The following is a 27510-nucleotide window of genomic DNA, read 5'->3' as shown; positions in this document are numbered from 1 at the left end:
TTACGAAATATCAAAATGTATTTGTATTTTAAAAGTACCAATTTTATTTACACGAATAAAATCCAACTTAAAATAAACTAGTTATTAAAACAATCACATGGAAATTTTAGGAATAGCTACTAAAAACTAATTATGTGTAAGTGCAATAATTCAGACAGACATTTTAACAGGTCGACGTGGAAATTAAATAGTTATAGTCTTCATCCTCGATGCTGGAGGGTGTCGGTGATGGCGGCATTTCGTATCCCGTCATCTTCTCTTCTTCCTGACTTTGAAGCATCTGACGGAAATCTTGAATGGCCTCGCTAAGGAACCAGAGTTTTGACAACAAAAACATATCTTGCTCCCTTAGACATGCCTGTAAAATTTGTATAACAATCACAAATATTCAAACAACGTAGTTCTTACCATTTCTCGTCGTAAAATTGCCAACTGTCTATCCAGATTGGTTTCCTCACGTCCTGAAGTGAGTGGTTTGGGATCTTTTAGGGTGATATGCCTTTCTGTGGTAAATTTACTAGGTTCGTTGATGTTAAATCCGGATAAGGCTTTGGGAAGAGGTGGTAGGCGGTAAGCTTGAGACAGTTCTTTGATTCTGGAAAAAAGTGCTTAGCAATTAAAATGTTACCACTTTCAGTAGGCAATTTATTAAGTAGAGTTTTCTGTAGTAAAATCATCAACGTTATAAGCAAATTCCAGACCTCAAAAGAACTCCGACATCTGGAAAGTTTCGAAATTATTGGATAAATTTAAATAGTCAGATCGATTACCAGACTTGATGATGACCTTCTGTATGGAGTCTGCTGGTTATTTTAGGAAAACTAGTTTATACGTTGTTTTGTAATGTAAAATTAGTTTGATTACAAAATGTTTACAACATACACATAATTTAACCAAAAAATGTTGAGCTTTCACTATGAGGTCATAACGACAATAATCTCGGATGTACAAAAATACACAATGCGCCTTCTGACCGTTATAATTAAATGTAACAAGTAACAAACATGTGGGTCAAGTTACCCATAATATTTTTCCAGCCTTGTCGGCAAAACTTGTTTTCTTATGGAAACAAAGAATAAATTAATCTGGGGAGTGCTTTACGAATCGATTCTAAATTTGGTCAAAACGCTCCCATATAAAGTAGGAGGGAATTAAAATGCCCGTATAAAATGCAGAAAATATTAAAATATGCGTCGAGTATTTAACGATTTTACGGTTTCGGACTGATTTAATATACTCACTTTTCACTTCTGTCGCTGTTTTCACTCTCCGTATCGTCAACTTTGATATGACAACTAGACATCCGGACTTTTTTACCATCGCTAACGCCATACCAATCGTTTATTTGTATTTTGTCTCCGTTATGCGAATCGCTTTCGCTTACTCTCCTCGATCCGATGCTCTTCATATTTTGCAATTCCTCAATTAAAAACTCGTGATTTTCACGGTCGTTAAACTTAACTTTTCTTTCCTCGTTAATCGGCTTCTTAACATCAGTATCATCATTGATTGATTTGAAGGTTTCAGAGTCGGAATTTGATCTGCAATCTGACTCAGATGGATAAAAATGATTGGATATTTTAATAACGTTGTCGCTCTCTTTAAAACTTTCCAACGAGGACGTGGGACTGATTGAGGGCGCCAAGTTTACTTCCAAAACTGAGGCAAACATCTCATCGATGAGGGTGTTCACGTGGTTCTTATCTTTGAGGGCCTCTTCCCATGCTTTATCGGACATATCGTCAACTTTCGGCTCATTACACAGCGATGAGGAAAGTACGGATGCAGAATCTTCCTCGGTTGTGGTTTGTAAATCACTTTCTGAAATACATAAAAAAATTATGAATACAAACAATCTATCTACGTCACTAATAAATTTCTACTTGGAAGAAAAACTGTTCATTCACTGGCTCTTTTAGCAGATTAGTTCTAATTGAATACGAAGCTCAACCGCAAAGGCCGCTAAGGTGAAATTTGCCGGTAACTTTGCATTTATTATGCATTAAAAATGAATTATTGTTGATGGAGCTGATTTGCAACAGTCACGCCATTTTAAAAAAATTACCGAGACAAAATACGACAACAAAGAAGTAAATTGTGGCTCGCACAAACAAAACATTAAAATTTGGGTGGCTACTTGTTGATTATAACTCTATTGAATGTAATTTATATTCAATTTGGAGCACTTGAATCTCTTGAGTTTCTAAACGATCAAATTTTACAAATTAGCAAATATTATTGTCTGTCCTTGTAACAGTTGCAACTCTTCACTAGTCTATGCATTGCATTTTGCTTAATTTATTACCCTGATTTCTGCATCTCTACCGTTAATTAAGCAGATAATTGACCTTAACACGTATGTAAGAGTCTCTCGGTTTTCAAATTATTTTCATTAATTATTCAAATTGAAATTTATCAGCATTAGCACTGCATATAACTCATCCAAGTTTTTTTTATCATTTGAAATGATGTGGAGCAGTTACCACATTAGAATGAACCTTTAACGGTCCTTGTACTGTTTTATGCAAACATAATTGAAGAAGTTTTGTATAACGAAATGTCTGGTTATAACATCTGGTAATTATTGGCAGTTATTAGCCTGAGTAATGAGCAGTGACCTAATGCCATTGCATACATTCTATGAAGAAATAGTAGGTAAATAGTAATACATCAAGGGCACAATATACTAGTCTTTTCTATTCGTTTTAAATTTTGAACGAAAATATTTCTTTTGATTGAAGTAAAATTTATATGGTACCCAAAAAGCAGAATACTTCTTTTTTTGACTAATTGTCCAGCGGTTATAAGTTATAAATAAAATATCATAATTTTTCTACCATGATGATTACACCATTCGCTAACTAATCCTGCGGCTAGAGATTTGGCAAGTTTTACTAAAATATTTAAATATGACGGCACTAGGATTTCGATAACATTGCACAAACTGTAGCAATAAAACTTTATTTGCCTGATTTGAACGACCATTTTGGAAATACGACTGCCGCAATGTTTTGCATTAACAACTGAATCATACCTGTAAAAAAAAATGTTTTAATTACACTTAACAATAATGGTTAGTACCTTTTTTATGAGACATTCACTCTATTTATGAAACCGGAAAATTTCCACACTTAGTCACTAATATATTAAATCCAATCACGTTTTAAACTGACTGTTCAGTTTTAGTATCAGCTCGATTATCAGATAAGTTTTGATGGTTTGTTGACAACTAAATTTGTATTGTTGGAACATACAGTGTGTAAATAAAGTATGGAGATTTTTTGAGAAAAAATTAAATATACACTGTGTCCCAAAATTGAGATATGACCCTCGAGTTGACATTTTCAAATGAGAACCCACATTTTTTATTGAAATTATGGATTCTATGTAAAGTTCTGGGTATTTTTCATGTAGCACATCCTATGTCGATATTCAGCCGTTTTCCAGAAAATAACAGTTGAAAAATATAACATGTTTTATTGAAAATAGTGTTTAATAACAAAAAACAGTAATTATTTAGTTAATTAAAAGTTCAAACTGAAATCCTTCTTGTGCCTGGCATTACCCCAAATTCCCAAACGATCGATAAATTCACGCTGGACCCTATTTATGGTTTATTGACTAATGTTAGCACACTCTCTTCTAATTCTAATTTTTAAGTCGTCAATTGATTCAAGTTTAGTTTAATAAATAAATTTTTTGAGTTGGCCCTACAAAAAAAATCCCAAGGATTGAGATCAGGAGATCTTGGAGGACATTCAATTGATCCACGCCTTCCAATACATCTGTTGGAAAATGCTAATTCGTTAAGATATTGTCTAACTTGTATTACATAATGCGGAGATGCACCATCCTGGGGCCTAATTCCTGAAAGCAGGGAACGGAATTCTCAAGAGAAGTGTTGATAGAATGTGACGGAAGAAGCTGACAATGGCGGGGTTCTGTCACATTCTACATGTGTTTCTCTTAATAATTCCCTTCCCTCGTTTCAAAATGTGAATTTTCTTCCACAGATAATAAAACATTTAGTTTTTCATCTTCGTTTATCGCAGGGCATTTTTTGACTTATTTTCTACAGAACCCGTATCTCAAAACTTCCTTTCAATTTTACTAACTACTGACTGGTTTATTGGCTTTTCTGGATATTTGTTATTAAATAAAACACACACCTCATGATGAAATCGCAATCTTTGAAAATGTCAACTGGAGGGTCAAATTTCAATTTTGGGACACCCTGTATATCTAAATTTGTTCACATTTAAAACAGAAAACATACGTGTTCGAGCATTTTTCTGAAAGATAACTCCCTAAATTTTAATCAAATGTATTACTTTATGGTCAAACCAAAATAACCTACCTTTTGTAGTGATTTTAAATTCTTCATCATCATCGTGCTGCTTCTTTAAACTATCACTTTTACTATTTACAGGTGCAAGAGTCTTGTCAGTGCCTTCTTGCAACTTTTTCTGTGACGTAGTCTCAGTATCAGCCTTGTTATTAATCTCCAGTCTCCTCAAAAGTGGTTCTACATGACTTCGAGGAATTGTAGGTTTCTCTTGTGGTGTTTGTGGTGCTGGTACTGTCAGTCGACTTTTACAGTTACTAGACTGGTAAATCACCGGTCTGGAACTCTCCTGGATCTGCTCGCAGCGCAAGAATATCGAGGAGGTTTTGATGCTGTTGCTTATTTTAGGCTGGAATGGTTTATCATTGCTTTGGTTGAATCGGTTGGGTTCCTTGGTTGCACTCACGTCGTTCCTTATCGTCGTCGTGCTAAAAATGAAATTAATTACTCGCTGGCTTAATTAACATTTCAAGATGTTAAGTGCCTGGTATATGCAGTCAACGACTCCTTAAGGCAGAGAAACCACATAGTAATTGGATAATTTTGTGAAGCAAAAAAAAAGCAAAGCAATATGCTAATTAGAGGTAATATCTGTAGGTCATGATATAACAAGGCGTGACTATCTATTAATAAATGCATTAGCCTGTAAATAATCTCTTCATGGTTACCACAAGCTGACGAAAATTAAAATGCAGTCTAATAGATTTGCTAGCTGCTATCTATGACATATCCTTATTTATGATAAACCTTGGAATTTTGATATTTAGATCATCTAGAGCCGGTTCGGTGTGATACCATTTTATTTATTTCACTTATGGAATTAGATTTCTAAACCTTAAAACAAATGAGAAAGTCTACTTAATACATAAATGCATGTCATCTTTTGAAATTAACGGAAGTTAACAAATGACACAATTAAAGTGCATTTACGGTAGACTTTTGAGGAAAGTTTTAAAGAGTCAAAGACATTATAATAAACGCAATAGCGTGACGCAGCATTAGTATAACGGTAGCAAATAAAAAAATCATTTTGGTGAAGTCCCATTGAGAACAATTATTATCTTGAAAAGTGATTATTTTAATTTGAGAACGTACATTGACTTAAACCTGGTAGTGGTAGATTATAAAATGATATACAGGCTGTGTTTATTAAGATTTGACATTGAGATAAGGTTAACTTTAAATATTGATGTAATGATCAACTTGGTTGTTAGAAAATTATTTGAAAGCTATAATGTGTTCTACCCGAGTACAACTACAATAATTACAAAACCATTACGAGATACAAGTAATCTCGACGTTAATTAGTATCCAAAGGAAACGATCGTCCACTGTTAACAACGAGAAAATGCAAAACAATGTGATAAAATCGTACATATTAAAAGCTTAAGCGCAAGGGCAATAGAAATTAATTAAATAACGAACAGCAATTAAACTTTCCTGACGTCCCATTCCTACAGAAGTAAAACGACACCATCAGTTGATCATATCTATAAGGAAGTATCGGTGGTAGCGAGAAGAGATTTTATACTTCAATTAGAAAGATCGTTACGACATTCTTCAACTATAGACAGAAATCAAGGGGAAATTGAATATGTGCGGTGAGCTTTGGAGTAGAAAGAAATTGCCTATTTTGTGCTTTGTTAAAATAGTTGGAAAAACGCAGTTTAAGTATCTCCCAGTACCAATCCAACACTCAGGAAAACCAATCCATTTAAACTAGTTCTTATGAGATGAAAAAACCGTTTATAGGAAAAATGTGAATAACCTAATAATTGGTTCTCGAACATAATTAGATAAAGTGACTTCAATAACAGTTTATTCTTAGTATTTAAAAATTGACATAAGATTATACACAACTGCTGTTCCAGTTCTAAAATATAGAGATATTTATATTAATTTGTGTTTGCTACATTGTTTTAAGTAGGTTTCGTTTTGTTTAAAACGCCATGACACTTGAATTTCCTGTTAGTCAAACAAATTAAAACATGGTATTTTCAAATGCTTTTAAAAACTGGAGATATCGTTTATCATCCTTCTAATTTAAAACACTACAATTTATGTCAAAGCAGTGAGTGCAAAAAAACACTAAATTCCCAAAAAGAGATTGAGAGTTGAGAAAAATAAACTTTTCTTCTTCCAAATGAAGGCTTTTCATAGTAATTCTCATATTTGGATCAACAAAATGCATTCTATTTTTTTTCTCTATTTTCCTGTGATATACAGGGTGTCTCTCGTCAAAAGACCGAGTGAAAGATATCGATGTATCGATCGATGGCTTTTGTTGTGGGACACCTTGTATAGCATCACATGCCTCTTTAACTTAAACTCTGGACTGTTTTCTGTCAGCATGTTTGCAAAGTACTGGTTCCTAATTGGTAGGAACTCTTCTCCATTTTCAAGTTCTTAAGAATTCGTAAGATTTCTGTACTTATCCTACTTCCTAAATTAATTAGATTCCTCGGTTTGTTTGATTTGTTACTTAACTTTAGAATTACAAAATTTTGACATTTTTTTTTACCCTGTACAGGGTGTTTCAAATTTGAGCCACATAATTGGGATCTAGGAGATCGGTTAAATTGGGGCAAAGTTGCACAATTTACAGTTCAACATTATACCGTTTTAACATTTGAAAAATTTTGAAAAATAGTTTTAATTTGGTTTTGAGCTTATTTGCTGAGATAATTCAAAGTGATTGACACTTCGTCATTGCAACTTTTTCAGCTCTGTAAAATGGTATATCTAGTTTGTTCCTCCGAAGTTTCGTTTTTTGGTAAACCTCATCAACTTTTTTACTTTTTTAATTTCGAACCTGGATTTTTTATTTTGATCGTTCCCTTTAATCCAAACAATACTTTATGCAATATGACATATTTTGCAATTACAGTCTAGCTAAAAATTGTTTTTCTATTAACTCTATTACCAGCTATTGTTAGTAAGACGTCTAACTACCAAACAAAGCACTAAAGAAAAATATATAACATTACAGTAAATACTCCAACAACCCCTCCTTGCACCTTAATACATTTTTGTGTTCTTCTGAGCAAGTTGCTGGTTATTCTATTATATTTTCATTTTTTCCAAAAATTGTGAATATTCTAATATAGTTATTTTTCTAACAAGTGCGGAAAGTGATACTTTCCCGCACGCTGACTAATAGAAAAATAATAATTTAATAGAAAAACAATTTTTAACTAGATTGCCATTACAAAATATTTCATATAGCTTGGATTAAAAAAAATGCGACTAAAAAATTGCGCAACTTTGCCCTAATTTTGTCGTATTACCGTTGCTGAGATCCCAATTATGTGGCTTGAATTTGAAACACCACACCTTGTACTGTACTGTAAAAGTAAAATAAATATTTCTCAACTTGAGAATCTAAAAAAAAAACATACAAAAGATTGGTTAAACAAGAAGCAAAATGGAAAACAAACATTATGGAGAATGAAAACAAAAGTATTCTTTGATGGCTAGAAAAAGTACTTAATCCTAGATACCTAATTAAGATAGAGTTGATAATGCTAAAACGACTAGATAATCGTCCAGAATTTGATATCATCCAGGATATCATGGAATCGTTTAATTCGTTGATTCAAATCTAAAAAGAAATGTTTTGTATAGTTGTTTTGTGGTCTCTTAGTTGTGCTTTTCCAGCCAAAACCAATCATCCATCAAATATCAATTGATCAAAAGTAACAATTACATATTCTTTACTTGGAAGACAGATTGATTGGAAAGCCGAAAATGATTTTTTAGATGTTAGAACTTCTCTACACTATCTGTGCTTTTACAGTTTTGTTCTGGTTCTTGATTCTTATAACTGTCTCAGAAACGGTTCAGATCACTTGCACACGTTAAATCGTACAGTTAGAAGACATCATGGAGATAATGGAAAAGAACCAAAAGCCATGCAACTGAACCCCTGTTTTGTAGGATCATATTTTTTTACTAAAGAATGCAATATTCTATTAATTTTTATCTTACGCAAGTTTCTAACAACTATAATCTGTCAGAGTAGATAATTTAAAATATAATAAAAGTAAATGGTGTGCCGTTTCACATGATTAGAACAACAAAGGGAAAGGTTTTGGTCAACAAAGCGCATCGAAACAATGCAAATTTATTTTAAACAAATACGTGTGCGTGTCTGAAAGCTGGCAATAACTCTGGGTCGCACATATAAAATTTATAATAAAATGACACGATTAAAATTCCTGACACTCGTTGCGTATTAAAACAGACAAAAATTTCCACGGTGACAAATAAACCGTTCTAGAAATTCAACTAGGTTTAACGAGAAGTCATTGTTCGCGTTCATGCTAAATCCGCGGCATATTCGAGAAATTGGGTGAAAACTGTTTTTAACCAACAGTTAAAACGACAATAATTACGAAGCGTTATAATGCTTTCCTAAACGAAACACTTGCGAGAAATTACAATTAATTCGGGCGAGTTAACTAGCTTTCTATACAGATTTAGTTTCTATTGGATATTTTCTTTTCATCGTGGTCTGTATGCAAAAAAGCTCTCAGAGCTTTGGGAATCGTTGACTTTATTATTACTCTAGATACAAAAATGTTATTATTGGTGCATTGTTGCGTTCTTTTGAACCTAAGGAACGTAAATAATTAACTTTTGCGTACCGTACTATATTATTTTAATGTAGGTTATTGGCGAGGTTACGCCGCTAAGGTTTGTGCGTTACCTAACAGTGATGAAGCACGCTATCATACCTTGTTAGATGGTGGTAAAAGTTGAATTTAATGTTTGCTCTTTAAAGTTTGCTCGAATAGGTGCAAGCTGTGCTCTTTGAATTGATTTTTACCTGGTAACTTGGGCTTTTCTGGTTTTGGCCAAAGCTTCTTTGACTAAGGTTTTTGAAGGTCTCGGAGGCACCGGCGGCGGCGGCTTGGTGCTTCTGATCAACATATTTTCATTGTCAGGAGACATTGCTATTACTTAGCTATAAACACAAAAACAAATGCACTTGGTTGCTTTCACTCCACGGTACCTATCGTATCGCGATGCATTGTATATTTTCATTTAACCTCTGATCTTTTCAACAATTTGAATAGCCACTTCAAAATGTTTATTTAACTAGTCAGATATAGAATGATTCACTCGATGTATACAGTGATTACGTCCAAACCTGTTTGCTAACACTGTACGTTGTGTACCTCTCTATCGGGTACCGTATCGCGACTAAAACTGAACGGCGAACTAAAGTACTGAAGTAATAAAGGTATTTGTAGGTAAAAAGAAAGGAAGGTCGTCAGCGATCGCGAGCTAGTTGGGTTTTACAGGTGTTTTAAATTTAAGAAACATAAACTACTGTCTTTTGTGCGTTGGTATTGAATACCAACCATATCACCATCACCACCACCAACAACAACCCGATGCACCGTTACAAAAGCACGTGTGGTGCTGCTTGACTCGTACGCGATATTGGTTCTGCCGGATTTGACAAAACGTGATTCTCATTTTAGTTCGATTTGACTTTCGCAAGAGAAACTAAAAATAGTCCAATTTGCATGTCTTGTACTAGTTCTGTTCACGTTTTCGTTGCTTTCTTTACAAATGTGTAGTTTTTTTACCAATTATGCATAACTGTAACAATTTTTTAACTCAAGCTTTCCGAATTAACAACCGCAAAACATACGGCCGGAACATGCTTATCATGGAACCAATAAATAATGGCAAACAGTAACCTGAAACAGAAAAACAGTAGTCAACATTTCGGTGAGAGTGATAACTCTGAAACTACTATTAGCACTTTAAAGATGATTCATTGACTCTGTGTATAGGAAATTTTAACAGCAAAATCAGTGACACTAATGTATTAGTATAAATATGCAAACTGAATTATGTAATAATGTGATGAACAGGGAAGAAATTAAATAAGGAATGCATTCGAAGCTACTGACCGATTATTTATTGATTGAAAGTTATCTGGAAATTTTCTGGTAGAAGTGTGTCAAGTGATTTTATGTAATATTGCATAGCTGATTAGTGCAGAATATAAAATAATATTATTTTGAACAAATTTATGGTAGGTTTACTTATCATGTTGCTTTTGTAGCTTTTCATTTATTTTATTCATTTATGGAGAATAAGCTTATTTAAGTAGAAGTATATGTATAACAATACAGTCTAATAAAAGTAATACAGTAAGTAAGAAATATCAATATCCCATAAGCTTTGTTCTAATCCGCTCTATCATAAAGTCGCTTCAATTCCCTTGGAAGAGTTCGAAGAAGCATTCCTTTTTTGACCTGTTTAATTGTTTGGTTTTTGGAGACTTTGTACACTTTATTTACGATTTTTTTCTTTGATTCTACTGGTTTGATTAATAGTTTCCGATTCTATACTTGCAGTCTAAATTGTAGGTAATTCATACCACTCTCGTTCTTCAGGATTTGCAATAGATTTTCAAATAGGTACTTTGTTGTTGTGCTTGCCATATATAACAGTGGATGTCTGGAACGTATTGGTTTAGAGTTTTTGAATGTAAGCACAAATGGGTTTCCGTGAAGGAGTACCAGGGAGGCCTTGTTCGCACTGTCTGTCCTGTTGCAAAAATGCAGAGATCAACAGAAGGAGGTATATTTGTGTTTTTCTAGATTAAACGAGGGCTTTTGACTGTATCAATCACACCACACTATTAGAACTGCTGGAAAGAAAAGGTGTCGACGCCCAAGATATAAAAATCGTACAGAATCTTTATGAACAGCAAGTGGCATCTGTCAAACTGGAAAACACCGAAATAAGCACCGTACCTATAAGGTGTGGAGTCAGACAAGGGTGTGCACTTAGTCCCATGCTCTTTAATATGTACTCAGAAGCTATTTTCCAAAACGCCTTGGACGAGGCAGAAGACGGTCTGAAAGTCAATGGGAAGCTCATAAACAACTTAAGATATGCTGACGACACAGTGATAATAGCAGACAGTCCTGAAGAGCTGCAACGCCTAATCGACAGCATATCGACCTCAGGTGACGAAATGGGACTAAGGATTAATATCTCAAAAACAAAGACCATCAAATAAGTCGCAATCCGAACAACTACTTCAACATAAATTTATACGGTTCACCAATAGAGCAAGTCACAAAGTTTAAATACCTAGGAAGTTGGATCAGCGATGATCTGAACCCTGAGATAGAAATTAGATCCTGTATAGAGCAAGCTAGAGCCAATTTTATTAAAATGCGGAACCTGTTAACCGACAGAACACTTAATTTAAACATAAGATTTAACTTCGTTAGATGTTATGTGTATTCCACGTTACTGTATGGAGTCGAGGCCTGGACGCTGAAAGTCAGCAGTATTAACAAGCTGGAAGCATTTGAGATGTGGGTATACCGCAGAATGCTGCGCATTCCATGGACCGATCATACCACCAACCAAGAAATGTTACATAGAATGAACAAAGATCGAACAATTCTCGAGACCATAAAAAAGCGAAAGACTGCTTACTTTGGCCATGCCATGAGACAGGACAAGTACAGATTCTTACAACCGATTATGGAGGGAAAACGTGCTCTTGGCTGAAAAACATGAGGGATTCGACAGGCTTAGATTCAAACTCCTTAATAAGAAGAGCCCAAGACAGAGACGATTTTGCCAGAATTGTTGCCGATCTTCATTGAATAGAGAAGGCACTTCAAGAAGAGGAATTCTGGGTTATCTTGTATCATATGGTGCTCTCTAATCAAAACCTATGTTCTACCAGACTGTAGATATAGTAGACACTGCTTACCAAGGGAAGTAAGTGGTCCTTATTGTTAGATACATATGGTGTGATCAATCTGAGCATTGAACTTCGTTTGTAGACAGCATCCCCAACAACTAATGAGAAAAATGTACATAGCCATTTGCCAAAAATCATAAAAAGTGGGTATTTAACCAATTAAAGAGACTTTTCTTGGATTTTCAGTTAGAAATTCACTAAAGCTCTTTACGCTGTACCACACTTTCACTTACTTATTTTTCTAGAAACTGTTTAGTTTAGTGGCATTTTCAGACACGTAAACAGAACTCTTACATTTTACTTCAACTATCAAAGCTAGTTATATACCGCAACACAAAAAATTGATACATTTAAATTTTAATCACACCCAGAAGTCAATGCACTGATATCGAAAAAATGTAGGCCGTCTGCGATATTTTCTTTAAGAATGCTATAGCCGCAATAACTGGCAAATTGCCGTGTACATATACCAGAATGTCACCTTATCAAAAATAGAACTACCAAGCTATAATCTTCAGTAAATGGTATTGCGTACATTTTTTGAGTCATTTTATCAATTCAGAATAACGCTATAAGTACAATCTTCCTTTTAACATGATTTTCACTATATTGCCACTAGGTTTTGAGTCACAAATGGTAATTTATTTCTCATTCTCCTTCAATTTATTCATTGATGTTTTGGACTTGTAAGCGCTGTCGAAATAACTGATTGAGATGCCTGATTCGAAAACTAATGATTCAGTTTTTCTACATACCGCAATCCATTATTCATGCTATTTAGTAGCAAGTATTCGTCAAGCTTAAATACAAAACTGACGATTTAATACGGATGATCCAAAACGAGACAACGACAAATATTCTTATTAACACTTAATACTTGATGGTTCGAATGGATGTATGCAAACAGCAACCTTATAAGTGCTAGTAATTTGAATAGGCAAAATGATGAAAATTCATAATGCTTTGAGTTATTATGTCAGAAAATAAATTAAAAAGACTTATTTTCAATAATTTACATAGCTTAAATCTGCACATTTACCTCACGTTAACTTACATGAGAGCAATGAATAGTTAGGTTTATATTATTTTTTCTGACGTAATTTGTTATTAAAATTTTTTAAATACCTACATTTGCATTGACCGCATATCGAATTTTTATTTATGTAACTGCTTGTAAAATAATAAGTGTAGGTGTAAAAATAGGTATGGATTATAAATGAGAAAGTTGTACTGAAAATAATTAGTTCTGTCCTTAACATTAGTGCATGGGTGTACCCTATTAAATTTGCTAAATGCTAGGTAGCAAGTTTAATAACAACTAAGGAACTGTTTTAAAAAAGCTCTGAATAAATCATCTATTTATTTGATTTTCTTCTTATTTATACATTTATATATCTTTAACACACTGCGATAAGTCTTAATATCTTAAAAAATATCTTGAAAGTAACAGAAACAGCAAGTCTTTAAACATTTACATTATAGTATGCACAGCAAAGGGCACCAACCATGACGATTAAATTTGACATTGAAAAATCTACAGCATTTGACCGCCTAACTACTGAGAGCGTTTATCATTATTCCTACAGCAATTAGTACAGTCGAAACAGCACTGCTAGCTTTCTGATTTCCATTTCCAACTGCTGGAAGACGATAGTTGATCTCGCAGAGATTTCACTTCGTCTAATAGACGCGTCTTTTCCTCTAACAATTTGCTAATCTGTAAACAAAAGTTTGCAAATTATTAAAAACTAAGTTACAGTCCACTTACATCATCCTGAGCATTTTTTAAGTGGTTTCTTAATATATTGCTCTCATCCGAAAGTTCCAGCTTGGATTTCCGCAATAACCTGTTCTCTTCTGAAATGCGTTCGAAAGCCACAAGTTTTCTTCTCAGTTCCTCATTATCGGATAATAAGTTGGACAACCTGATTGAGTTGGGTTCAGTTTCTATGACTGAAATATTGGAAAAACACTTTTAAATGCAGGTTTATTGAAAAAAAAAACGGAACTTACTGTGGTTTTTAGAAAATGCCGGGTGATCCGGTTTCTGACTTGATATATTGAAGACTCCGTCATCGTTGCGTACTACGTAAATCTGAACTACGTTTAAATCAATTGGCACAGGTCCTGGAGAAGTTATGTTAACCGGAGGTCTGTCTTCTATCAAATGCAGTTTTATATTTTGGGCTGAAAGCTAAAGTTACACTTTAAATAACACAGATTCATCAAATTGTGTAAAAGTTTTCACTTACAGTCAGAGGCAATGGAACTGGAATAATTTCATCTTCAATAAAGTCAGTTAGACCAACCACAGTGCTCATGTTTAAATTTAACATCAAATCTTTGACATCGACTACCAAGTAATCCTTAAACGCCTTCTTCATGCTATCTTTATCATTTAAATACAGTTGCAATAGAGAGGAAGAAGACCCAGCTGATTCCAAAGAATGATCCAGCCTCAACCGTACTTTTGGCGTGGAACTGCTGTCAGGAGTGTTTTCTGACCATCCTCTAGATCGCATGCTAAATTTTCCCTAATAAATTGTCAACATCAGCTAGATTAATTAGTAATTTCAAATAAAAAAAATGGATTTTAGCACAGTTAGGTTAGTCAGCTTTAAAATCTGTTTTGTTGATTCGATAAGGCTTTTAATAGAAACATCATACCACTTATACAATAAAACTTACTTGGAATTCATCCCACGGAATACTAGAACACTCCTCACTGAAAATATTACCCACTTGCACTTTAATAGATGAGGAATAGCTCCGAGATTGCTGTAGGAACTCTACATTAGTCAGTTTAAACGTTGACAAGCAGATCTAAACCAAATTATGTTAATTTCTGATTGAAAAATTAATTCATTATGTTTACTAAGTCTTTCCGTCGACAACTGCTGGTTAGACTATGATCGCTTGTAGACGTGACAGTGCTGGCTTCCTCAATCACCTCAGACGCCTCCTCAACCCGATCAAACTCGTGCATGTCGTTCACGTGAAACATAAAGTCCATCCCGCGCACGTCCTCCTCAAAATTAATCATCACAATTTGTTCAGAATCACTCGACACGTCACTTCGAACGGATATACTGTCGGACATGTCGTCCGGGCTTTGTTTCAGTGCGCTGTCGATCGAAGACATCAAACTAGAAAATCCTTTCTTCATTGAAGAAAGACCTGAATAACGCGGCGTTGCTTAAATATTTCACATTGATCGAATTGTGCCAACTCACCAACATTGATATTGTTTTGAATATGTTTCTGTGGAATTTTCGCTACTGGACCTGAAGAGTACACGGAATTTGTCGTCGATTTTGTGGGGCTGGTGTATATTTGAGATTCATTTTGTTCGGGTAACGATTGTGATAGAATAGTTGTATTTTCTGAGTAAGTCACAAAACGGGTCGAATTATCGATTTGGTGGATTGATCGGGTACTATTGCGAAGAATTCCTGTAAATTGTATTAGTTAAGCAGAACTTTTCATAGAACATTTTTGCTTGAATTACTGCTCCAGAGTTTAAACTTAAACGTTCCAAGAATTGATTTAAATTACCAGAAATCTCTAGAGACATTTTGCAAGTGCCAGAAACCTCTAAGTTCTGCTGATAATCTTCTAAAATGTGCCAAAATATAAGTATCTTAAACTTTCCCAGACTTGTTTTAAACTCAGAGGCCTCTAGGACCGTTTTGAATGTGTAAAATCCTTCAAATGCTACTTAAAACTTTCTGAAAAGTTCCAGAACCCTCTACAACTGTCTTAAACTTTCCCAGAACTGTTTTAAATTACCAGATGTCTTTATAGGGCCATTTTGAAAGTTCCATAAACCTCTAAATGCTATTCCGAACCTTCAAAAAAGTGGGGAGAGTGAAGTAGTAGTCCATGTTACTCGCAGTGGAGGTGAAATCGTAGTATCGTGAGTAACATGGACTACTACTTCACTCTGAAAACTGCTGGTCAAGCATTTCTGGTCCGTGAGTTCAGAAAACATCTACTCAAGAGGAAGCTCACCCGACTTGACATCTGGTTCAATAGCGAGTGCCTTAGTTTCTCTTCGTTGTATATTGTGGAGAAGGTTGCGTGTGTTTTCACCACTTTTGCTTCTAAAAAGTGCCAGAGGCCTATAGGGCCGTTTTGAAAGTGTCAAAGAAATTTAAGTGCTATTGAGAACTTTCGGAAAAGTTTCAGAACCCTCTACAACTGTCTTAAACTTTCCCATAACTGTTTTAAATTACCAGATGTCTTTATAGGGCCATTTTGAAAGTTCCATAAACCTCTAAAAGCGATTCAGAACCTTCTAAAAAGTGGGGAGAGTGAAGTAGTAGTCCATGTTACTCGCAGTGGAGGTGAAATCGTAGTATCTTGAGTAACATGGACTACTACTTCACTCTGAAAACTGCTGGTCAAGCATTTCTGGTCCGCGAGTTCAGAAAACATCTACTCAAGAGGAAGCTCACCCGACTTGACATCTGGTTCAATAGCGAGTGCCTTAGTTTCTCTTCCTTGTATATTGTGGAGAAGGTTGCGTGTGTTTTCACCACTTTTGCTTTTAAAAAGTGCCAGAGGCCTATAGGGCCGTTTTGAAAGTATCAAAGAAATTTAAGTGCTATTGAGAACTTTCTGAAAAGTTTCAGAGCCTTCTACAACTGTCTTAAACTTTCCCAGAACTGTTTTAAATTGCCAGAGGAGTCTGCAAGTGTTCTACTAACTTCTAAGAATTGTTTAATTGTTTGATTGGTTGGTCTTATACTTTATAATTTATGGTATTCCCTGCCTGAAGTTATAACTTAAAACTAATATAGTCATCATTCAATTCAAGTTAAGAAAAAAGTATGTAAAAGACATTCTTGTTTTGTACTCACCCACAGTTATATCGTCAACACTAGAAAAATCGGGAACAAACGATTCACCATCGCCCCCCGACGATTCCTTCCCAGGACTTTGAGGAGGCATTACAAAAGTTACCTCAACTTGTGGAATTAGCGCCCCCACCACTAAAGAAGAATTACTCTCTGTCTGAAATGAGTTTATTTTACTAGAAAATTTAATTAGAGGTGATTCGTACCTTCGTAACTCTATCAGAATCTATGTTTAAAAATGTGACCATTTCAGCAATTTGATCGGCTAGTCTCATCAAAAATAAGTATTGATAATGGTTCAACTGTACGCTTACTAAGTTTGATATGTATGCTAAGGCGTGAATATCTACAAAACAATGCAAAGCCATAAAAATGTATATTATGCAAGTGCAAGAAAACAGACCAGCATTTTTGCTTTTATCACTTTTGCTGGTTACAGTACTATTAGGATCAAAGGTAGTGTGCAGCCAAATGGTAACGGGAACAGCCTCCAGAAATGGAATAGGTTTATTGCAGTCCGATTGGGCGCCCAGAAAATCACCGTAAACTGGATCTAAAAATACGCACCACACATCTTTGGCCTCAGACCAAAAGAGCTCCCTGCATAACTGTTCCTTCTTATTAGCGATATAGTTGCGCAAATTTTAATTAACCTACAGCCTTATCTAACAAACTGGCATCCAGATTTTTTGGAATCTGTCGAATATCGTCAGCAGCCGAAATATGATCCATAAACTTTTGAGTAACCACGTAAAAGTCGTCAGGTTGACTAGGAAAGTCGCTTCCAAAAAATAACGAACCCATGTAGAACGAATCTATACACTTTGCTGAAAAAACAAACTTCCCTTATTTAGTAAGTATTTAAGATATTTAAGTTTTCTACCTAAATCCGCCCTTGATGACTGTTCTAAACTTCTCACATTAGTAACCGTAGCTCTCGTAACTTGCAAACTCAAACTCTTTGGCCTATCTCTTTGATTGTGGTAGTCACCTTGACTTTCAAAATTAATCTGCAACGCAACCCTTAATAAACTACAATAACCCAACATCACAATAACCCACCCTCGGTAAGATTGCTTCAATTTTAACGTCGATATAAGTAAAACTGGAGTCTTTGCCACTTGGATCCATTAAGGACCGAAACAGGTTCAAAAGAAACGAATTAAGCCAAAGACACGTGTCCGGATCGAATATAACTAAAATGGGGTTGACTTGGACGTAAAATTTTGGGGGTGGAACTGAAACGTCAATTTTAGTTTCCAGTAATCTATGGATCTGTAAAAAAGCTTACCGGGAAATGGCACATCACTAGGGTAATAATAATAAATATACTCAGCATGAATTATACTAGCATCTTTTGGTAAACTCATGCGGCTTCGATCACCTGAAAGTGAAGAAAATACTTAAAAGTTAAGAGTGGATTAAATTGGAAATTATGATGATCTGGAACTGTGTCTAAAAATTTGCCTACAAATATAACATAAAGCAACAATTTTTCCTGCAAATACCTTGACCACCTTGATATATTGTTTTAAAAATCTTTTTTAGTAGTAATCCCAAAATTGCACCTACTACTATAACATACTAGTTGGAATGCCTTCTAGAATATTTGTGTCCAATTTGCTACACTCTAAAGTTTAAAAAGCAATTTCTCTAAGTAATAAACCAAAAAAAAAATGCAACACAAAACTAAAAATACCTGTTGCTTTGTTATCTCTCCTCTTATGGCTTGCTAACAAACAGAAACAATTCAAAATACCCCATATTTTATCGATCACCAGAATAATTTTTAATTACCCACAGATTTTTACATTATTTTTATTACTCTTCTAAGTAGCGTTTTGTTTACAATGACACAATTTCTCAGTAAATAACCAACTTAAAAAAAATATAATTTACAGTGTTATACAAATCCTTACCACAAAGAAACTCTTTCAAAACTTGCTTCTTTCCTGAAGTAGTCACCCTGTAAACAGTAAAATCTTCAATTCTAATCACAACCGACGTAGTCATTAATTTGTTAAGTTTCATTTCAAGCAGTTTTTTAGATTCATTGGAACTTAAACTAGTGGAGGTTCTTTGGTTGTCAGACATATTTGCATTTACAGACCCCTCCTGAAAGTTTATTTCTTAGTTTGAGCCTGAAAATAAGTGATCTAACTAACTCACTTTAGGCATTCTACTTAAAGGTACATGCTGCACTTTATTGGAATTAATTAAGTCCATAAAACGATTTTTAAAGGAAGCCAATGCCTGTTCTTGCCATATTGCATGGGGAACAGAAGAAGAGTTGTAAGTGGGCCAATGTTTTCTGTCACCTAAAAAATTTAAAACAACTTTCCCACACATTTAACAATGATTTTTAAATTTATACCTTTAGCTAAATGATATGGGTAAAAATCGACTTGAAAACGTTTCACAGAAATTTGAAGAGCACCACCATCTTGAAGGTTAGGATATGAGGATCTTCCTTCTAAAAACCTTAAGTTTGAACAAGGTTTTTAGGCTTCAAGTGACATAACATACCCCCTGGATCATCACACAAATGCAAAATTATCTGGTTAGACATGAAATGATATGAAGTTTCTACAACATCATACTGAGAAAATATGCGACTAGATGCTTTTGCAGCTTTAGAGGCTACACTTTGTAAAGCTTCTTGGGCTAATTGTGCTTGATATTCTGGTAATTCCTGTACAACCATATTAACCTTTTTAAGACTGGAAAGATTCATGTTAACTGAAATAATACCTCTAATTTTCTGGCTGCCTTCAGTTTTCTTGTTAGTTGAGTTGCCTTTTCTATTAACCCTGATAAAGAATTTAAAAAGTGAAGAGCTGCTTTTAGCTGAGAATCAGTTAAGACCCATAGTAAATCATCCAGAATGATTACCAGTCTTGAACCAAGAATAAAACAGTCTAAAAAAACTCAGTAGTTACCTGCAACTCTATCAAAAATAACAACCAAATTACCTGAGATTCTTTTTTTAATTGTAATTCTACATCTGGCTTGATTGGTTAACAACCTCAAAGGAGTAAGTGTACTGTCTTTAGTAGATTTAGCTTCCACTCTAAGAGTTTGCCATTGCAATTCTTTAAATATTAGCAACTGCCCTTTTTCAACATTTTTCAATCTAGTCATAGGTAGTTCAATTCTTGCAAACTTAGGACTTACAGACTCCACATGAATTCTTTGAATCTTCAAACATACTAAACATTACCAAAATTAGTAAATAAAATTAACATTACAGCTACCTGAAGTGAGGCAACAAATGCTGGACTATTAAATGATATATTAACTGTGTTAACATTGATTGTAATTCCATCAATGACTTTATGAATAAAGCTGTATTTTCCTGGTGGGCCAGTAACAGAAACATTATCACTAGACATATTCCGTAATTCTTCACATGTTTCCACATGTATATCAACCTCATCAAGACTCTAAATCATAAAAATTATTTGTAGATACCACATATGTTTACTTATAGGCTCAAAAAAATATTATCAACACCAATACAAAGTTACTATTTTGGGAAAGTGGGGTCAAGGATTAAGGATATTAATGACACAGTAGTTAAAATGATATAAATTGCTTCTTACCAGGCAAATTGGAACATTTTTAAGCTTTGTCCATGTTATCCTAAATGTAACTTTATTGCACCAAGCCTTGGTCAGTCTCAACCAACATGGCAATTCCAGTAATTCAGTTATCACATCTTCATTCAATTCCAAGTTAGTCAACTCACCCTCACCCTTAAAAGTACTCAGGTTTATCTTGTCTGCAGATAAATTCTTTGTGAACCTAAAATTAAAAAGTGCAAAATAATCGTCAGAATAAAGTTAACAAAAACATAAGCCTAAAATTTAAACAAAACATTACCTGGATAGGTGTTTCAGCAACTGGTTTTTGATGATTGATACCATTTTTCAAGGGTTCTGAACACTTGTACGTCTTGAATCCTTAGCTAACTTGTTTACGGCTAATCATTTTGTGATTATTGAGGGGTTCTAAGTTTAAAAACAAAAAATTTTGCTTAAAAGATTTTTAATTTTACTTTAGTTACTTTTTGTGTTTGTGTCACTGTCATATTGGTTGTCAAAATCAGCTGTTTCCTGTTATGCTGGTTGCCTTCTTTCTGGTTTAAAAATTAAATCTGTTATTTATTCAATTAGCTTCTCTTCTAATTTGAAATTTTCTTTTAAATTTTTACGGTTGTAGTTATTATCTGTAAATTGTTTTATTACAATTTTAAATATGAATAAATAAGAGTCTTCTTTTTGTTTTGTGATTAAATAAATAGTTTGTTGTCTTACCACGTAGCGCTGTGATCACAAGTACAAACTCAAAAACCAAAACAAATTAAAGCGACGTAAGGAAGACAAATTTGAAATTTAGTTTGCTTTGAGGTTATGTTTTATGTTTATCAATCAAAATAAACAGAAACATTTAAAAAGATAAAAAAATTAAGTTTTAAGAAACAAGAACACTTGTACAGTGTGTTTAAATTATGATTATCACCACAACTTTGCTTACATCGTGCATTAAGCTATTATTAATACCGGCTTAGTAAGTGCATTTTATCGTAAAAAAACATTGAATTTTAACAGGAAATCTATTTTTTAGTAGGTCCACAGATTTTGAAGTGCATCGAAATTGGTTAGCCATCACTCACTCTTTACCTATTGACAAATGGTATTATGAATCTACCTCAGAATGGACCTTAGACTATCCCCCTTTCTTTGCCTGGTTTGAATACTTACTGTCCTTTGTTGCTGCCAGTTTTGATAAACAAATGCTAATTGTTGATAACATTAACTATGCCTCAGATAAGACCATTCTTTTTCAAAGATTGTCTGTGATAGTATCTGATTTTGTTTATGTTTATGGAGTTCACAGGCAAGTGAGGATTGAACTCAAGTAAGCAGAATAGAGATTTAGTCTTTGTAGGGTTTGTGAGGCTTTACCTAAAGGTTGGAATAGGGAGGTGGTGCTACCTATTCTTTTACTGGCTGATTGTGGTTTGATTATGGTTGACCACATTCATTTCCAGTATAATGGTATCATGTATGGGATTATGTTAATATCAATTGCTTGTATGCTGAAAGTGGGTAACATTATCAACAGTATTTGTATTAGATTCAAAAGGTAACATTTTAGGACCAGTTTAAGTGGTCAGCATTTTGGTTTACATTCTTACTTAATATGAAACACATATACATCTATCTGGCTCCAGCATACTTTATATATTTACTCAGGCATTATTGTTTGAACAGTAAAACTGGAGGTTTCCTAATTTCCAAACAGCAGCTAGTTAGATTTTCTAAACTTGGGTGCATAGTTATTGGAGTGTTTATAACTAGTTTTGCTCCTTTTATTTACCACATTCCTCAAGTAAGATTTACAATAATGAATAACAGTGTAGTTTGAAGAGGCACTTGTAGGTTTTGTCTAGACTGTTTCCATTTAAAAGGGGTTTGTGTCATGCATATTGGGCCCCAAATGTTTGGGCTCTCTATAATACATTTGACAAAGCTCTCTCTGTTGTATGTAAGTCTTAAATAATTCAGACTTTATACGAAACAATAATTTGATATGCTTTTAGTGCCTAAACTGAACATTGCAGTTGCACAAACTAATTCATCAACCATGACAAGAGGTTTAGTACAAGAATTTACACACACTGTTTTACCAACCATACAGCCAATGACTACAATGTTATTGACTGTGGTTTTTATTCTTCCTTTAATGGGAAAATTATTTGTGTTGAAAAAAGATTCATTACATTTTTTAAGGTGTGTTGTATTATCTGGATTGACTTCATTTCTATTTGGATGGCATGTTCATGAAAAAGCTATATTAATGACCATTATTCCACTAAGGTAATCTTTAAAATAAACCACTGAGACTGAGTATTTAATACTTATATTTGCAGCATTCTTTCCATAATGGACAAAAAAGATGGGAAAATTTTCCTGCTGCTTTCTACAGTCGGACACTTTTCTCTATTTCCTTTACTATTTCCTGAGCAACTAATTTTTATAAAGGTTCTACTTCTATTGTTGTACACGTCATACGCGTTTTATGTACAATACAAAATTCATTTGGTAAGCACCTGTCGATATTCGTTGCCACTGTTAAACATTGTGGAAACTCTTTATATTTACGGTTTAGGAGTGGTGTTTCTGTATGAAAATGTAATCCACTCTTTGTTGGGTTTGAATTCTATGTTGCCATTTTTACCATTAATGTTAAATTCATTTTATTGTGGTTTGGGGGTTGTTTATTGTTGGGCAAAGTATTATTTATTGTTACTTCGGTCTTAAACTAGACATATTTTAATAAAAGATGTTTTTTGTTATTTGGTTTTATGGGTATAAAACTTTTAGGATTAGTGGCAGTGACGTAGTAATTGTCGTTCTTTTTTTATTACGTGTGAACTGAGCGAGATGAAAATTGAAATGGACATATGTTATTTAAGAATTTTTAAATTCGTAAATAATCCTGCTGGCACAGGGCCTTGTTCAGAAATAACTGCACGTCCGTAATTTGACAATGTGTTATCCTGATATAACATATTTAAAAAACGAACCGGTGTCACTTGACAAAAAAATTTCAATTCAATTCAATCAAAGTTCAAATTATTTCAATTAATTGTCCTTCTAGAATAAAACTGTGGGTAAATTTGTTGAATAATATTGAAATTAATATTTGTCCCACAAGAATTGTGATAATAATTAAAATTAGAAAAGTGTGATCATGGAAAAAAGTAAGTTGTTCTATAATTGCGATTTCTAAAAAAAGAAATATTTCTTTATTTATGGAGCTTAAATCCATTGCACTAATCTGCCATACTAGAATAGGGGTCTACTAGAAGTTATATTTTTTTTACTGCTGGGAGTTCATTATAACAATGATCAGTCGAAGGAAGATTTTCCAGTCATTCTAATAAAGAGTTTAAATTTAATTATTTAAATATTCTTTTTTGGTGAGAAGAAAATTTTTCTGAAATAATAAAGATAAAATAAAAAATTCTATTAAGAAAAATTATTTTTCCCATAGAAGAAATAATGTTTTATAAAAGATAAAGAATAGAAGAATTAGGTAGATTAACTCCGGTAAGGCCTCCTATAGTAAAAAGGAAAATGAAATGCAAATGCCATTGAAATTTATTGACTTTTCGTCGAAGTTTTAATTTGAATTTGTTGAATTAGTTTTTATTTTGTGTAGTTAACAATATTTAATATTTTCAGGTAAAAAACCAAGTTAATAACTTCTGTTTTACCCTTCAGATCCGTTTTCCAAAGTAATTATTATATTATTTTCATAGCATTGTATTTATTTTAGTAGGTTTTATGTGATACACGTAGTGATACCAAAGAATAGCTATTTAATAAGAAGGGACAGCCGGCATAATTCCTTTGATATTGGGGTGATGTCTTTGGCTGACCTGGGTTTGTCTTTGGTAGGAAACATGTTGCCGTTGTCTCTTATCTTATTTCATTTTGAAATGCAAATGCATCCAAATTTCAGAGTCATATACAGTGTGGTCCAAATTGGTGATGCATGTATTGGGATCTCGAAAACGGTAAGAGCTACAGAGTCGGTTAAATGGGGAAAGTTAGAGAATTTTATGTGAAACTTATTTCCGGTTTCCAAACTGACTCCCGTGGACCCTTTAGGGTCCACCTGGACCACTTTGGGAACCTCTGTTATACATCAAGGGCACTTAAAAAATGTCTGACCAAACAAAGCTTTTTAAATCACTGGAAAAAAACGCTCAAGCTGGCAACCACAAAATATCAAAGAAAATCTTGAGAACCAATCAAGACATAAGTGAATTTCAATTGGACCTCACAGATAGATGATAATGTTTTAACTGTGACGTTTTCCTGGAACAGAGAGTATTTTGAAAAGGGCACTAATTGTGTCCAATTAAAATTAAGGCTACAGTGTTATCAAATGAAACACACACACATACTTTTAAATTTAGTTTTTCTACAGGTGTAAGTCATATCACAGTTAGTTTTGGACCACTGAGAAGTTTAAGCGATGTAAAAATACTTTATGGCAATAAAATAAAGGCACTTAAAATACTTGGTTACATTTTAAACCCGTTTGGGTTTACTCACGATTGCATAAGGTTGGTTATTATGCAACTGATAGGGCACTCTTTGCGATTCGTCTCTGTTTCCGTCATTTCGTTCCGTATCTCCTATCTTCATCCTATCACTGGAGGAATCTTTTTTAATTTTACCATAGCCGGTTTGCGGATTAATCCCAAAGCTGACTTCTTCATAAAAATTTGTGAGGCTGTTGACATTTTTTAATTTATGCACTGGCATCGGGGATGGCACTTGTTTATAATCGGAAGAACTGTTTGTTGGAGCCGACGGTTTCCCAAAATGATCCAAATGATCGTAATATGCTTCAGTAGCTGGTGGACTGCATGGCACTATAGGAGAAAGCGGCTCGTTTGCGCCGATATGTGTTATCATATCTTGAGCATTGAAGTATTCTTCTGGTTCAGTTGTAGAGTGGATATTTTCCATACTTTTTGCAGTGAGGTAACTGGAACTATTGGTCAAAGTATTGGACAACCCAAAATGTTGCGACCCAAGAATCATATTAAATTCTTGTTGATTGCCATCATTGGTGGACCATGCTGTATACAACTCATCAGGATAATCTTGTTTAAGTGACTCCGAATGAGTGGGTTCTTCCACACCCAATGTTTTCCAAGCGTTCGTTCTACTTTCAACTTGATCGTATTTTCCGAACTCGTTGGTTGCGGTGTTGACATCCGCATACGGCTGCGGCAACATTCGAAGCGGGGCTTGACCGCAGGATTTTGGAGGGAGATATTTTCTAGGAGGCTTTTTAGGAACTTCTTTAGTGAAGCTCTCGACGAACGATCTGACGGAAGAAAAATGGGAGGGCAATTGGATAAGCGGTTCTTGGAATGTTTGAAATGACGACGGCAAAGGATTTCTCGAACCCGGCTCCATGTTAAGAGCCGCTTGAATTGGAAAATCTTTACAGTCAATTACGGAGGGTGAGGAATCTCCCCGGTTCAGTAGTTTCTTCATGTTTTTCATTTTGGCAGCCAGACATCTGGAAAAATGCAAAAGGTAGGTCACATTAAGCATAGTTCCAGAATGATATCATTGATAGTTTAAATGGATGGCATTATATTTGTTGCCACACTGTCTTAGTTATTGTTCTGGTTTACATACTAACCTAACCTAATCAGTTAACCATCAAACCCAACTAGTGTGATAAAAATATAGACTTAAATGTAAGACAAGAAAATATTCAGAATCCAATAGAGTGGACTGTGAACACCACTTGATTGAGGGGAGGAATCCAAAAGGGAAGGAAGCTTTAGTAAAAATACAAATTCAAAATAATTAAGTAATTAATTAGATTATTACTGCATCAGAAAACTTACTTATAGATCTCATTGTAATTAGTATGTTCAAAGTGAAACACTCCTTCACCAGTTGAACATTTTCGTCCAGCCTCAAAGATAAACTTTCCCTGTTTATATCCATACTTCCTGATAAAACTGAAAGGCCAGGTAACCATCAACCTCCTTGCTTCATCTTTGAGCTGAAGTGATGAGTTGGCAACTACCAGAATGTAATTTTGGGTGACCAATTTACATCGTTCTGAGGCTTCAGTTGGGTGCAATTTGACCACAAACACACCTTGTTAATTTATAAAAGTAAAACTTGTTGAACATAAACCTGTTGGGGAAAGTACCTTCATCTGATGAACAGTACAAATCATTTTCTTGTTCCACACTGGTGTCATCATTGGTCTCAGAAGAAAATGCAACAAGTTTTAAGGATTCAAACCATTGGTTGAACTCTTCTGATTGGGTTTCAAACTCAAATGTGGAATTTTTGGTTACAACATTGATAATGTTGGCAGACTTTTTGGTAATCTTAATAACATCTTCCAATGTTATTATTTTGGCATGGCTTTGGCTATTGTTGCTGTCAAAGATTTCAATTCGTGCAACTCCAGTACTGCTCTTGTTGTACAGGATGCAATACTTTTTTTGCCATGATTTCTGAAATGTACTATACTAGTAATATATGAGAATACTTTGGGGAGGGGCTGGAGGACATTAAAACAGTAACTGGTGTAATCCATTGTTTAAATAAAGTAGGTATAGAGCTTAGTTGAATTTACTTACCTTTAAAACTTTTCCACTAGGAGGAAGGAGCAAGAACCCCTCCACTACAGAATGTTCATTTTCCATTTTGCTCTCTCACACAAAATGTGTATGTGCAACTAATATTAGTGCTGGCAGTAATAAAAACATTCTTGTTTAAATAACCATTGCCACAAACCACTATTTAATTCAACAGTAATTTTAGAATTGGTGATAACATTTGATTACATTACACTTATTGTTATTTCACATGTATTCCATATTTAACTTTTTATTTAAATCAACTTTTAAGTTGAAGTGTTTAGTTGGTGAGTAACAATACTCAAATAAAATCAACATTACTCACTTAACTCACTAAACTCATTTATCAACA

At 34.2% G+C, this 27510-nt stretch overlaps 4 protein-coding genes and 1 long non-coding RNA gene across 6 annotated transcripts; 1 reads left to right on the top strand and 4 right to left on the bottom strand.

Moving 5' to 3' along the window:
• Positions 1–9815, bottom strand: LOC145730365 (uncharacterized). The gene is made up of 5 exons (XM_081981540.1): positions 9174–9815; positions 4358–4773; positions 1242–1821; positions 409–595; positions 1–358 (listed from the first exon to the last, which is right to left on the bottom strand). Exons 1-5 carry the CDS (start codon positions 9296–9298, stop codon positions 164–166), a joined length of 1503 nt encoding a protein of 500 aa, XP_081837666.1. The 5' UTR covers positions 9299–9815; the 3' UTR covers positions 1–163.
• Positions 9816–10404: 589 nt separating this feature from the next.
• LOC145730366 (uncharacterized) lies at positions 10405–11735 on the bottom strand. Its single transcript, XR_014178604.1, has 2 exons — positions 10888–11735; positions 10405–10825 (listed from the first exon to the last, which is right to left on the bottom strand). It is a non-coding gene; the product is annotated as an uncharacterized LOC145730366 (long non-coding RNA).
• Positions 11736–13438: 1703 nt separating this feature from the next.
• On the bottom strand, positions 13439–21062 carry LOC145731044 (bridge-like lipid transfer protein family member 3B). The gene is made up of 23 exons (XM_081982621.1): positions 20837–21062; positions 20557–20758; positions 20209–20397; positions 19927–20152; positions 19706–19872; positions 19481–19646; positions 19329–19427; positions 19124–19272; positions 18874–19069; positions 18246–18338; positions 18017–18192; positions 17838–17964; positions 17612–17781; positions 17358–17562; positions 17161–17300; positions 16958–17111; positions 15329–15547; positions 14971–15272; positions 14784–14918; positions 14348–14629; positions 14109–14289; positions 13864–14048; positions 13439–13812 (listed from the first exon to the last, which is right to left on the bottom strand). The coding sequence occupies exons 1-23, from the start codon at positions 20878–20880 to the stop codon at positions 13708–13710; spliced, it is 3912 nt and encodes a 1303-aa protein (XP_081838747.1). The 5' UTR covers positions 20881–21062; the 3' UTR covers positions 13439–13707.
• Positions 21063–21341: 279 nt separating this feature from the next.
• Positions 21342–23315, top strand: xit (ALG6/ALG8 family glucosyltransferase xit). Of its 2 annotated transcripts, none has more exons than XM_081982630.1 (7): positions 21342–21523; positions 21581–21853; positions 21905–22061; positions 22115–22348; positions 22399–22504; positions 22560–22836; positions 22890–23315. In XM_081982630.1, the coding sequence occupies exons 1-7, from the start codon at positions 21465–21467 to the stop codon at positions 23278–23280; spliced, it is 1497 nt and encodes a 498-aa protein (XP_081838756.1). In that variant the 5' UTR covers positions 21342–21464; the 3' UTR covers positions 23281–23315. The 2 variants fall into 2 exon arrangements, with proteins under 2 accessions (XP_081838756.1, XP_081838757.1); XM_081982631.1 differs by having other exon boundaries at positions 21376–21523; positions 21584–21853.
• Positions 23316–24932: 1617 nt separating this feature from the next.
• On the bottom strand, positions 24933–27502 carry Dok (docking protein homolog). Its single transcript, XM_081982629.1, has 4 exons — positions 27159–27502; positions 26720–27032; positions 26406–26664; positions 24933–26068 (listed from the first exon to the last, which is right to left on the bottom strand). Exons 1-4 carry the CDS (start codon positions 27222–27224, stop codon positions 25063–25065), a joined length of 1644 nt encoding a protein of 547 aa, XP_081838755.1. The 5' UTR covers positions 27225–27502; the 3' UTR covers positions 24933–25062.
• Positions 27503–27510: the final 8 nt, after the last annotated feature.

Source organism: Ips typographus, linkage group LG6 (assembly GCF_016097725.1).
Source record: "Ips typographus isolate SLU linkage group LG6, UJ_Ityp_2.0, whole genome shotgun sequence".
In the NCBI taxonomy this organism is placed as follows: Eukaryota; Metazoa; Arthropoda; class Insecta; order Coleoptera; family Curculionidae; genus Ips; species Ips typographus.
Note: the sequence above shows the minus strand (reverse complement) of the source record. Positions and strands in the feature narration are given on the sequence as shown.

Bases quoted from the DNA above. Each gene is read 5' to 3' on its own strand.
- LOC145730365 (XM_081981540.1), bottom strand. From the start codon at position 9,298: ATGTCTCCTGACAATGAAAATATGTTGATCAGAAGCACCAAGCCGCCG. The intron at 4,774-9,173 runs GTAAAAATCAAT...TTTCATTTTTAG, and splicing joins AGAAAAGCCCAAGTTACCAG to CACGACGACGATAAGGAACG. The intron at 359-408 runs GTAAGAACTACG...CAAATTTTACAG, and splicing joins CAATTTTACGACGAGAAATG to GCATGTCTAAGGGAGCAAGA.
- LOC145731044 (XM_081982621.1), bottom strand. From the start codon at position 20,880: ATGGTATCAATCATCAAAAACCAGTTGCTGAAACACCTATCCAG. The intron at 20,153-20,208 runs GTAGCTGTAATG...GTATGTTTGAAG, and splicing joins CATTTGTTGCCTCACTTCAG to ATTCAAAGAATTCATGTGGA. The intron at 17,965-18,016 runs GTGGGTTATTGT...GTTGCGTTGCAG, and splicing joins TTGAAGCAATCTTACCGAGG to ATTAATTTTGAAAGTCAAGG.
- Dok (XM_081982629.1), bottom strand. From the start codon at position 27,224: ATGGAAAATGAACATTCTGTAGTGGAGGGGTTCTTGCTCCTTCCTCCT. The intron at 27,033-27,158 runs GTAAGTAAATTC...AGTACATTTCAG, and splicing joins CTAGTGGAAAAGTTTTAAAG to AAATCATGGCAAAAAAAGTA. The intron at 26,665-26,719 runs GTACTTTCCCCA...TAAATTAACAAG, and splicing joins GTACTGTTCATCAGATGAAG to GTGTGTTTGTGGTCAAATTG.
- xit (XM_081982630.1), top strand. From the start codon at position 21,465: ATGATTATCACCACAACTTTGCTTACATCGTGCATTAAGCTATTATTA. The intron at 21,524-21,580 runs GTAAGTGCATTT...TCTATTTTTTAG, and splicing joins CTATTATTAATACCGGCTTA to TAGGTCCACAGATTTTGAAG. The intron at 22,062-22,114 runs GTGGGTAACATT...GTAACATTTTAG, and splicing joins CAATTGCTTGTATGCTGAAA to GACCAGTTTAAGTGGTCAGC.